General features: G+C 39.0%; 1 protein-coding gene across 17 annotated transcripts in view; it reads left to right on the top strand.

Annotated features, from left to right (window-relative positions):
* The window catches only part of LOC129169030 (unconventional myosin-XVIIIa-like), a 120380-nt gene that overhangs the window by 34925 nt on the left and 71804 nt on the right, over positions 1-13651 (top strand). For all 17 annotated transcript variants that reach the window (XM_054754965.1, XM_054754981.1, XM_054754972.1 and 14 more), the window contains 5 exons: positions 510-573; positions 1906-2050; positions 4751-4921; positions 5594-5684; positions 8101-8293. In XM_054754965.1, the coding sequence (XP_054610940.1) occupies positions 510-573; positions 1906-2050; positions 4751-4921; positions 5594-5684; positions 8101-8293 (664 nt within the window). The remainder of the gene's footprint in view (positions 1-509; positions 574-1905; positions 2051-4750; positions 4922-5593; positions 5685-8100; positions 8294-13651) is intronic.

Below are 13651 nucleotides of genomic sequence, written 5' to 3'. Positions count from 1 at the left end.
TGTGGGTTCCCTTAGCAGCTCCTTCAGCAGCAGACTGTTACACCCACGGTGTAAGAAGGAGAGGTTCCGCAGGTCCTTTATACCGACCGCTGTAAGGCTCTACAACACCTGCACCACCTGAACCATGTTGTAGTGCTTTACTTTACTGTTCTCTTTACTTGTCTTGCTTGCTTGCTGCTGTAACAAGTAAATTTCCCCGCTGTGGGATCAATAAAGTACATACAAAGTCGCACATGACAATAAGTTGCAGGACAAAAAATGCAAAAGTACTGTATATGCGGGCAAATATGGTAATGAGGTACGTGTATCCAAATGTCTGCCTTTACCAAGATGATCATGCTGGTGACTGGTATTCATGTACAACTGCATTCACGAACATGTCCGTCGTCATCTTCACCACAAAAGTACTTTTCATATACCTGTTGTGTTGGATCTCATTACATGTTCAAGCGGCTGGTGAGTGTAATCCATGCGTGTGAAAAGAGCGAAACTTTGTGTTTCTTCATCAGAACGGAGCTTCACCTCAACCACTTTGCTGAAAACAACGTATTTGGGATCATGCCACCGACCAAGGTAAATACTGCAACAAGTCCCCCATTCGCCAGTTCATCAGCGACTCTTCCATTCCTCCTTTTTTTCATTTCAAAAAGTAAATATCCTCTGATTGCAGCCTCTCAGGTATGAGTAATTGTTGAAGTCCTTAGTCATGCATGAAAGAGGAGCTATTATGTTTGTGTTTTACGTAAAACAACACATTTGGAAAACACCCATGGACATTTTTTTTGGGTACCAAAGCACTAGCTGTTTGTTTGCATCTTGTTGATTTGCTACATCCAGGCCCTAACCCACGGGTGTCCAAACGTTTTCCCTCCAGTGAGGACCACGTGGTGAAAAATGAAAGGATCCAACTTTGCCACTTTGGTATTTAGTAAAGCAACACATGTAGATATGATATAACAACTTAAATATATTTCATCATGTACGGTAGGTGAAAAGCATTAATATCAACTTCACTCTTTGCTCTTTTTCCCCCCATTTCTGCAGTTTTTCTTTTTTTATTTTCCAAATATTCCAACTTTTTTTCCTAAATAATCTTTTAAAATTGTATTCTGACTTTATTCCCATAAATCTAGTTTTCCAAAAATTACAAATTTATTTTGTTTTGTTTGTTTGTTACAACTTAAAAAAAAAATAAATCATTTTTTCTGTGCTATGAAAATGACATGAGTTTATTCTGCTAAAACAGCTATTTTTTTCTCATTAGAATGTGCCTTTTTTCTCGTAATATTTTGCCTTTATTCTCGTAAAACTAAGCTGTTTTTTTCCAACTGTTTCAGTTGTCTTCTTGTAAAATGTATTCTCATAATATAAAGACTAATTATTCCCATAATATTTAGACCTTATTCACATAATATTATCACTTTTTCTCCAACCTGATAGTTACAAAAATTACAACTTTATTTTGTTTGTCATAATATTAAAATAAATAAAGTATTTTCTAATATTTCATCTTCATGCTGATAAAATGACAATTTTTTATTTTATTTTTTTACATTTTGACTTTATTCCTGTAAAATGACTGCAGGTTTTTTTTTTTGTGTGTGTTAAATTGCAGTTTTAGAATGTGCCCCACACTGATGGCCCCCGGGCTGCAGCTTGAAGAACTCTGGTTGAGTTCCTGACTGATTACTAAATTCAGATTAATCGTGGACTGCTTCTGATATTGATGTAAAATGTAGCAGTAGTTAAATGGAACATGATTTCATGAATAAGGCTGTTTGTATTCACTAGTGTAGTGTACCTGTACATACAGTATACCTGTACAGTATTCTATACTCCACCACTCTTACATGATGGATGCATACCAATAAAGCACAAAGACAAATGGAATGTGATGTCCACCAGGTGGAGGACAAGCAGCGGGCTTCCCAGCAGTTTTCCAAGCTGCAAGCAGCCATGAAGGTCCTTGGGGTCAGTAATGATGAACAGAGAGCCTTTTGGCTTGTCCTGGGGGCCATCTACCACCTGGGAGCTGCAGGGGCAACTAAAGGTACATTTTTTTTTTCAAGTAGAGCGCAATTTTGTGATTCAAGGCCACTTTAACTGGATGAAGAAGGAACAAAAAATCTCTCTGAAAAACAAACTCCTAACAGTGTATGTGCAATTCAGCATTGTAGCACAAGGGGGCAGCAATGATCTCTTAAGTCTGTTGAAACTGATTTGAGGGAGAATGATGAAATGAAGTGAAAAAACTACAGTGCATTGCTGTAATAATTCATACTCCAGTGCTTCATTTTTACTCAACGATATTTAGTAATTCTGCCAAGTTAAATTTCTCCACCTTGGTATTAAAGCAAATGAAAAAGAATTGGTGCATCAATGCAAATCTGGAGCATTTAGGATTTACAGAAAAGTCTGTCCAAGCCTCCTGCTTATTAGCGGCCCCGCAGGGGATCCGCCGGCTGGATGAGAAGTTCCTAGCGTCATACATCACTACTGTGCACGGTGGGGACTCCCAGTCTGTCTGCTCAGTCTTAGAAGATGCCAGTTCACAGTCCATTAAAAGTCGTGTTTGCTCAGATATCACCATCACTTTTCTACTTCTTCACATAACAGGGCAGAAATGCTGATTTTGAAATATAAATGTAGATATGATATGAGTGCTCACGAGCACCACACTCACACACATCATATTCACAACAATATTTGGGAAACAAAAACCTGCCTTTTGTGCCCATGGAAAAAGTGCTGTGAGTTCAGCTGGAAAGTGTTGATGTTTTTGTTGAGTGTAAATATCCAAACGGCAGGGGGGCCACCCTTTGTTTTGCTGTGATGTTAGGAGTTGCACTGAGAGGTTATTCTGCTTGCCTGACAACCCTGATGTCAGCAGTTCTGTACCTACCAGGAAACGTGTATGAAATGTCAGGTGAACGAGCGCACCTTAGAAGGAGAAGAATTTGTTGGCGTACGACACATCAACGTTACTTTCAACGAGAACGCTTTGAGCTCGGACCTGGCAAGCTTACTTTCCTACTTTTCATCCGGCCTTCCAGAATGCAATGAAATCTCTTACATCTGAACAATACTGACATCACTGCAGTGCAACGTGGCCACACCCAAAGAAATGACATGGGTTCGATATCATATATCTATATTTATGTCTTTTCTCAGCACACAGTCATCCTTCCACACTTTGCTCTTCCAGTTTCACAGCTTCACTCTATTACGGCTTGTCTATTACTAAATCTACTAATAAATCATGGCGGTTTGGTGGTTGAATACAGCCTATTATTAGTAAAGAAAATATGCATATGTTATGTATTGTTTACCGAAATTAAAGTAGGGATCTCAAATTAAGGCATTAAATTGGCTCGTTTCGCATCGGCTGATAGGCTGCCTTTGCAGCTGGGAGGACAAGGCGAGGAGCGGTGAGGAGGCGTGAAAATGAAGGAGCATGTGAAAGATGTTTCCATTTCAACAATGCTCTGACATCACCACTGATAAAGATAACGTGATATGAAAATGAAAAGGCTTTCTAAAGCCACTTTTGTTTGTTATATCAGTATTTTGATCTGCCACAATAATGTCATGAATTTCAATGAAAATACTTAAAGGTGAGCACCTTTCTCAGCAATTTTTAAATGAAATTTAAAAAGACCATTCATAAAATCAACTAATTACAGATCAGCGGGAAGCTTTTAGGTGCAATGGTAAATAAAAAAAAATACATTTGTAAATATCTACAACTATAATGTGATGTAAATGCAATTTCGGAAGTAAGGGTCATTATTCTTTTTTTAAAAATAATATACAGTTACAAATCCCATAGTTTTGGCATTTATATGTTTTTTGTTGCAAGCCGCGACCCGTCCCACGTTGTTCGACGGTCCCTGAACGCATAATCGTGCGTGTGCTGTCTTTGTCTCATGCCGCACAGATAGACTACTATACTGTATTTTTAACATTTTTCTTTCACCTCATATGTGGTGTCAAATGCTGATACTATGTGGGAATGCATAAAGGTACGTTTGGATGACTTATTGACTGCTAATGTGCACATTTGTCTCAAGTGAATTCATGCTTTTACCACACACGTCAAACAGCCATGTAATCATCTCTCTGGAAAATAAACTCCAGGCTGGTACTGGTGGATGGTGGGTCTGCATTCATTTACTGCTTTTAATGTGATGTTGTTCCTGTCTTAGTTTTACACAATACATCATAAATAAGGTAAATTAGATCGCTATAATTTACAAACTCCCCCCTGGTCCGCGGGTGATTTGTGGGAACACAAGCCGGTCCGTGGGTCAAAAAAGGTTTGGGACCACTGCTGTATGTCATATATGTCTCATATTCTCTTATTAGGTCTACTACATTGGGTAATAGGAGTGTAAAGGTGACCACAGGGGTGTTATTGCATGGCTAGAGGTCTCTAATGTTTAAAAAAGCATTTCAACAGGTTTTCTATGCTCTAAGTACAAAAATATTTGATTTATATTTGTACTTTGTGGAAATGGACTTATCACGGTCGGGTCTGCAAGCGATTGATGCTGATAAGGAGGGATTACTGTACAAGCTTTTTGTGCATTTCAAAGCTGGCCAGCTGTGTCAGCCTCCTCCTCAACAGACACTGGAGACATCCTCCATGGTGCCAGAGACAGAATGATCACACATGCACGAGGCCAGCCATGTGCAAAGAAAGGGGTTGTTGGCGTCAGGGCTAATGAAGGTCTTCATGCACGCTTCTCAGCTGGCAGGAAACAATTTGCACGTCACGAGTGGGCCCAGAAGGCAGCCTACCTGCTAGGCTGCACCCTGGAAGAGCTCTCCTCCTCCATCTTCAAGCACCAGGCCAAGGGCACCCTGCCCAGATCCAGCAGCATCCGCCAGGCTTGGGAGGAAAGTGGCACAGCAGACGCAGGTACCCCACCGCCATCCTTTTTTTGTCACACTCATTCTTGTTTCCACAGCAGCACATGTCTCTGTTCCTTACCTGGGGGAAATTGCAAGTGTAGCTTATCTTGGTAATGAATACCGCAGCTGAACAATGCCTATTGACAGACTCTTATGTGACGACGGGCAATTTTGGATCCTCTCTTCATTGTCCTTGAAATCATAATTGCCTCGCATTGATTTCTCACATGTGACCGCCATGACACTTTGAAGGACACGAGGAGGCTCGCAAATGACCTCTGTTTCACCTGTCCTGTGCCTCCCCCAACCCCCTCCTGCTTGACCTGCGTTAGCACGCTTGCAAACATCCCCCGGGTATGATAAAAGTAACCCTTGTACGAGATGGCGCAGTCAATTAGATCAACTTAACAGGTGGCGATTGACACGAGCACACACGCTTTCTTTCGCTGCAACCGTTCAGGAGCACCCGAGGCCTCAAGTACATCCAGATCATTTCAGAAACAATCCAAGTCCTTGATATGCTCAAATATGATGCTATTATCCATGAATTTCCATGCAAATGTACGCAGCACCCACTGCTGAAAATGCCTTTCTTCATAGAATTCAGCTCATTGGATCAAGCTGATTGATGATGTGCACCTTTCTCTCTTCTTTCTTTCCACCTGTGGCTGCTTTGCAGGATCCAAAGCTTCAGCCACGGAGTGTTTAGAGGCCATGGCGTCTGGCTTGTACTCTGAACTCTTCACCCTCATCGTTTCTTTAATAAACCGGTTCGTAGTTCTCCTCCATTGACTGTACTAACGTGTAGAGCTGCAACTGACCTCGCTGTTCTTTGTCCATTCATCTGAACTTTGTTGCTCTTATCATTCATAGAGTAATCCGTTAGGCTGGGGGTGTCCAAAGGGCACAGCCAGGGGCTGTCAATTGGCCTATGGAAACATACTGTATAATTGTACAAGAAAACGTAAAATAACAACATAAAAAATAAAAAAAAACAGTAATTGTACAAGAATAAAGCCATTTAGTAAGAGAAAAAAAGTAATCTAAAGAATAAAGTCAAAATATTATGGGAATAAAGCCATAACTACAAAAAGAAAACTTACATGAAGAAAGTTGAAATACTTGAAAAAAAAAAAGCAGCAGAAATGGGAAAAAGATCTTGTCACTTTATGAAAGTAAAGTGAAAATATTAAAAGAAAAAAGTTGTATTCTATCAAGAAAAATAAAGAAGTAAATGTCTAAGTAAATGTAATATAAATATAACATCTAAAAAAGAAAATATTATAAATATAAAATATAATACACCCCTGGTGGCTGCACACTGAAGAATGACAGGATGCAGGCCCCATTGATATGGATGTACAGTATGTATACTGTATGTGTACAGTATACATACTGTATGTGTACAGTATGTATACTGTATGTATGTACAGTATACATACTGTATGTGTACAGTATGTATACTGTATGTATGTACAGTATGTATACTGTATGTGTACAGTATGTATACTGTATGTATGTACAGTATGTACACTGTATGTGTGTACAGTATGTATACTGTGTGTGTGTGTGTACAGTATGTATACTGTATTTATGTACAGTATGTATACTGTATGTGTACAGTATATATACTGTTTGTATGTACAGTATTTATACTGTATGTGTACAGTATGTATACTGTATGTGTGTGTATATGTACTGTATGTATGTACAGTATATACTGTATGTGTGTGTGTATATGTACTGTATATATATACAGTATATACTGTATGTGTGTGTGTATATGTACTGTATGTATGTACAGTATATACTGTATGTGTGTGTGTATATGTACTGTATATATATACAGTATATACTGTATGTGTGTGTATATGTACTGTATGTATGTACAGTATATACTGTATGTGTGTGTGTATATGTACTGTATGTATGTACAGTATATACTGTATGTGTGTGTGTATATGTACTGTATATATATACAGTATATACTGTATGTGTGTGTATATGTACTGTATGTATGTACAGTATATACTGTATGTGTGTGTGTATATGTACTGTATGTATGTATATACAGCCTCCATCTGAACTGTTGTGTTTTCGGTGATAAGTGTATTATGAATATATAACTTTTTGCACTTGCATTGCACTTTTAAAAAAAGCATTTTTCCATGTTCATTATTCTTTTTTCAATTGTCTTCTTTTTTTGTCGTAATATTCTGACTTCATCCCAAAATATGTTAATTTCAATCTCGTTATGCAACTTTTCCCAAACTCATTTTACAACTCATATCATCCATCCATCCATCCATTTTCTATACCGCTTCATCCTCATTAGGGTCGCGGGGGCATGCTGGAGCCCATCCCAGCTGACTTCAGGCGACAGGCGGGGTACACCCTGGACTGGTCGCCAGCCAATCGCAGGGCACATATAGACAAACAATCATTCTCACTCACATTCATACCTATGGACAATTTAGAGTCACCAATTAACCTAACATGCAAGTTTTTGGAATGTGGGAGGAAGCCGGAGTACCCGGAGAAAACACAACTCATATCACAACTTTGATATTCCAACGTTATGCTTGTAAAATATACTTTTTCCTCATAATGTCATGACTTCATTGATGGAAAATGAGGACTTTTTTCCTTGAAGGAGTACCACTTTTTTGTGAATATTCTAAGTTTATGCTTTTAATATTTTGATTATTCTTGTAAAATGACTGTTCTTTTCTTCCATTTTTGCTGTTGTTTTCTATGTTTTTTGAGTGTGCCATCAAATAAAAACAGCAAAAATAGTGACTGCTTTCATGGATGACGAAGGACATTCCAAAATATTGACAACTGAGAGGCTGAAATGAGAGGATATGTACATTTTTACAGGAAGAAATGATGAATCAAAGACCAAACTAGTTGGATAATTGATGAATGGTGGGTTGATTGAGTAGTAATATTGCGTGTGGTGTGATGATGGTATTTTGAGAGCGGGGTTGGGATTTGAGTGATTAGTGGATGAAAGAGAATGAGGCTTATCTAAGACTTTGAAAAGAAAATGTGGCTAAAGTTGAGGCAAGGCTGGGATGCAATGGAGAGAAGGAAGGTTAAAGCTTGGGGTGATGAAGTGAACGTTATCAATAAAACATAAAGTATTGCAATAATAATAATGTTTGTTTTCTCTCTTTGCTTCAGGGCCTTGAAATCAAGCCAACTTCCCTTGTGCTCTCTGCTCATCGTGGACACGCCGGGCTTTCAAAACCCCAGGCTGGTTAAGCGTGATTGTGGCGCAACTTTTGACGACCTTTGCCACAACTACACCCAAGAACGTCTGCAGAGCCTCTTCTACCAGCGCACCTACCTTCAGGAGTTGGAGCGATACAAGGAGGTGGGAGCACTTCTCGCTCGCTCTTCTACATGTTCTCTCTCCCCTTTGTCCAGCTCATCTATACTCTATCCATGTCTCATGTCTCATCTATACTCTATCCATGTCTCATCTATACTCTATCCATGTCTCATGTCTCATCTATACTCTATCCATGTCTCATCTATACTCTATCCATGTCTCATCTATACTCTATCCATGTCCTCTATCCATGTCTCATCTATACTCTATCCATGTCTCATGTCTCATCTATACTCTATCCATGTCTCATCTATACTCTATCCATGTCTCATCTATACTCTAGCCATGTCCTCTATCTATGTCTCATCTATACTCTATCCATGTCTCATCTATACTCTATCCATGTCCTCTATCCATGTCTCATCTATACTCTATCCATGTCTCATCTATACTCTATCCATGTCTCATCTATACTCTAGCCATGTCCTCTATCTATGTCTCATCTATACTCTATCCATGTCTCATCTATACTCTATCCATGTCCTCTATCCATGTCTCATCTATACTCTATCCATGTCTCATGTCTCATCTATACTCTATCCATGTCTCATCTGTACTCTATCTATGTCTCATCTATACTCTATCCATGTCTCATGTCTCATCTATACTCTATCCATGTCTCATCTATACTCTATCCATGTCTCATGTCTCATCTATACTCTATCCATGTCTCATCTATACTCTATCCATGTCTCATCTATACTCTATCCATGTCTCATCTATACTCTATCCATGTCTCATGTCTCAACTATACTCTATCCATGTCTCATGTCTCATCTATACTCTATCCATGTCTCATGTCCCATCTATACTCTATCCATGTCTCATCTATACTCTATCCATGTCTCATGTCCCATCTATACTCTATCCATGTCTCATCAATACTCTATCCATGTCTCATGTCTCATCTATACTCTATCCATGTCTCATCAATACTCTATCCATGTCTCATGTCTCATCTATACTCTATCCATGTCTCATGTCCCATCTATACTCTATCCATGTCTCATGTCCCATCTATACTCTATCCATGTCTCATGTCTCATCTATATTCTATCCATGTCTCATCAATACTCTATCCATGTCTCATGTCTCATCTATACTCTATCCATGTCTCATCAATACTCTATCCATGTCTCATGTCTCAACTATACTCTATCCATGTCTCATGTCTCATCTATACTCTATCCATGTCTCATCTATACTCTATCCCTGTCTCATCAATACTCTATCCATGTCTCATCTATACTCTATCCATGTCTCATCTATACTCTATCCATGTCTCATGTCTCATCTATACTCTATCCATGTCTCATCTATACTCTATCCATGTCTCATGTCTCAACTATACTCTATCCATGTCTCATGTCTCATCTATACTCTCTCCATGTCTCATCTATACTCTATCCATGTCTCATCTATACTCTAGCCATGTCTCATGTCTCAACTATACTCTATCCATGTCTCATCTATACTCTATCCATGTCTCATGTGTCATCTATACTCTATCCATGTCTCATGTCTCATCTATACTCTATCCATGTCTCATCTATACTCTATCCATGTCTCATCAATACTCTATCCATGTCTCATGTCTCATCTATACTCTATCCATGTCTCATCTATACTCTATCCATGTCTCATCTATACTCTATCCATGTCTCATGTCTCATCTATACTCTATCCATGTCTCATCTATACTCTATCCATGTCTCATGTCTCATCTATACTCTATCCATGTCTCATCTATACTCTATCCATGTCTCATCTATACTCTATCCATGTCTCATCTATACTCTAGCCATGTCTCATGTCTCATCTATACTCTATCCATGTCTCATGTCTCAACTATACTCTATCCATGTCTCATGTCTCATCTATACTCTATCCATGTCTCATGTCCCATCTATACTCTATCCATGTCTCATCTATACTCTATCCATGTCTCATCAATACTCTATCCATGTCTCATGTCTCATCTATACTCTATCCATGTCTCATCAATACTCTATCCATGTCTCATGTCTCAACTATACTCTATCCATGTCTCATGTCTCATCTATACTCTATCCATGTCTCATCTATACTCTATCCATGTCTCATGTCTCAACTATACTCTATCCATGTCTCATGTCTCATCTATACTCTATCCATGTCTCATCAATACTCTATCCATGTCTCATGTCTCAACTATACTCTATCCATGTCTCATGTCTCATCTATACTCTCTCCATGTCTCATCTATACTCTATCCATGTCTCATCTATACTCTAGCCATGTCTCATGTCTCAACTATACTCTATCCATGTCTCATCTATACTCTATCCATGTCTCATGTGTCATCTATACTCTATCCATGTTTCATCAATACTTTATCCATGTCTCATGTCTCATCTATACTCTATCCATGTCTCATCTATACTCTATCCATGTCTCATCAATACTCTATCCATGTCTCATGTCTCAACTATACTCTATCCATGTCTCATCTATACTCTATCCATGTCTCATCAATACTCTATCCATGTCTCATCAATACTCTATCCATGTCTCATGTCTCATCTATACTCTATCCATGTCTCATCTATACTCTATCCATGTCTCATGTCTCATCTATACTCTATCCATGTCTCATCTATACTCTATCCATGTCTCATGTCTCATCTATACTCTATCCATGTCTCATGTCTCATCTATACTCTATCCATGTCTCATCTATACTCTATCCATGTCTCATGTCTCAACTATACTCTATCCATGTCTCACGTCTCATCTATACTCTATCCATGTCTCATCAATACTCTATCCATGTCTCATGTCTCAACTATACTCTATCCATGTTTCATGTCTCATCTATACTCTCTCCATGTTTCATGTCTCATCTATACTCTCTCCATGTCTCATCTATACTCTATCCATGTCTCATCTATACTCTAGCCATGTCTCATGTCTCAACTATACTCTATCCATGTCTCATCTATACTCTATCCATGTCTCATCTATACTCTATCCATGTCTCATGTGTCATCTATACTCTATCCATGTCTCATCAATACTTTATCCATGTCTCATGTCTCATCTATACTCTATCCATGTCTCATCTATACTCTATCCATGTCTCATCAATACTCTATCCATGTCTCATGTCTCACCTATACTCTATCCATGTCTCATCTATACGCTATCCATGTCTCATCAATACTCTATCCATGTCTCATGTCTCATCTATACTCTATCCATGTCTCATGTCTCTTTTATACTCTATCCATGTCTCATGTCTCATCTATACTCTATCCATGTCTCATCTATACTCTATCCATGTCTCATGTCTCAACTATACTCTATCCATGTGTCATCTATACTCTATCCATGTCTCATGTCTCATCTATACTCTATCCATGTCATATGACAGTAACATTACTGACACCTAGTGGCCAGTGTACAATTCTACATATCACAACGTCTTTGAATGCATCTTCTGAATGCCTTATATTTGTGTTTTACCTCATTTAGACTTTTTTATGCTTGATAATGCTTCATTTAGGGAAAGCAAATACTTAATCTGCATATTTGGACTAATAATGGGTTGTATTCAACCATGAAACAGCATCATTTATTGGTGAATATATTCTGGAAAAAGCTGCTGTAAAGGGACTACTGTGTAAATGTAGTGTATACACAGCGCCATCTGCTGGATGGAGTGAGTGACTAGGCCACTTGGCTCCAATGCAAACATGAAATGTGAATACGGTCATGGATAAAATTAGAACATTGGAGATTCGAACCCTGATCTCCTCTATCTCATGACTGTGTGGCCAAAATGCTACCCACTAGGCCACCGTGCTGCCCTGACAAATCTAACAATGACAACAAAAATAGCTGATAAGAGTTCCATGTTTTGGCAGTACAATGCTATGGCTATTCATGTAAGAACTTATCATGAAGAAGTTGCTAGAAATCAGCTCTTATTATGAGCTGTATCTGTTCTCATCATTATACTGTATTTGTCCAAACAAATGTACCTTTACTTTTAAAACGGATCGATAAAGTGAAGAAACAAGGGTGCTCCAATCATGTTTTCCATGACGGTATGATACATATGCTGCTATATGAATCATCACCAGCAGCACACATCAAGCTTTAAGCCGACCAACGGTGATGTCATCGGGGTACACCCGTGTGTTTGTGATATTGTTGTCGATCCAGGTAGAATCTCACCAATTGTTCTGTGAACATGGAAGCTGCCAGGCTGGCAAATAAGTGGAAGAAAATGAAATGGTGTGTGTGTGTGTGTGTGTGTGTGTGTGTGTAGGGTAATTCTCTTTTGTCAGTGTATTTCAGACTATAAGAAGGCGTGAAAGTGTGGCAGAGAAGTGGGTCAAACTCCCTTTTAAAGCTCTCCCACTTTGAGTAATTGCAGTGACAGGCAGGTTTAACTGCAATGCACACAATGGACTTTGTACTTAAAGAATTGGCAGCTGCGTGGATTGTCTTTATATTTCTGCTGCATATTGCTCTGCCACGCTCCAGGAGGCATCATCATCATCATCAGACACACAGTCAAGTTGAACACCAGCATCTGTCATGCTTGCACCATTAGCTCCGCAAACACTTTTACCACATTTCCAGTGCTCACGCTTGAGAGCTGCTTGGCTTTTTTTTTTGCTCCAGCGCAGATCGTTTATCATTATTGTACTACACGTGATCCATGAAATGTTAGCATCTGCTACATAAATGACTTCTTCAGCACTTCCTTTCTGTCTTTCCTTCTTTATCCATGATGAAGACGTTTTAGAAGATGTCATACCTCATGGTTATTATAAAATACCTCAAATGTGGCTTCTACACTAACTGAACAACACGATACGGTAGATACGGTAGGTTAGCGTACGCGTCTCTTTCACTTAACCTTCAGCATCTACACCGAGGCTGTCCTAACTGTTCCCCCACGACATCATGAAAAATGAAAGGATGCAACTTTGCCACTTTGATATTTAGTAAAAATATGCCAACAACGTCTTCATACTGTATTTCATCTCAGCTTTGTCATATAAATCATATTATTCATATCAACTTCACTTCACTCTTTCCTCTTTTTTTATTTTTGCTGTTGGTTTTTCTTCTTGATTTTCCAAATATTTCACTTTTCTTCTAACATAGTCTTCGTAAATGTTCTTGTCGTAATCAGTCCATCTTCTCCTGCTTATCCGAGATCGGGTTGCGGGGGCAGCAGCCTAAGCAGGGAAGCCCGGACTTCCCTCTCCCCGGCCACTTGGTCCAGCTCGTCACAGCAGATCCCAAGGTGTTCCCAGGCCAGTTGGGAGACATAGTCTCTCCAAC

The sequence above is a fragment of the Dunckerocampus dactyliophorus genome, chromosome 16, assembly GCF_027744805.1.
Source record: "Dunckerocampus dactyliophorus isolate RoL2022-P2 chromosome 16, RoL_Ddac_1.1, whole genome shotgun sequence".
In the NCBI taxonomy this organism is placed as follows: domain Eukaryota; kingdom Metazoa; phylum Chordata; class Actinopteri; order Syngnathiformes; family Syngnathidae; genus Dunckerocampus; species Dunckerocampus dactyliophorus.
This window is presented reverse-complemented; position numbering and strand designations above follow the sequence as displayed.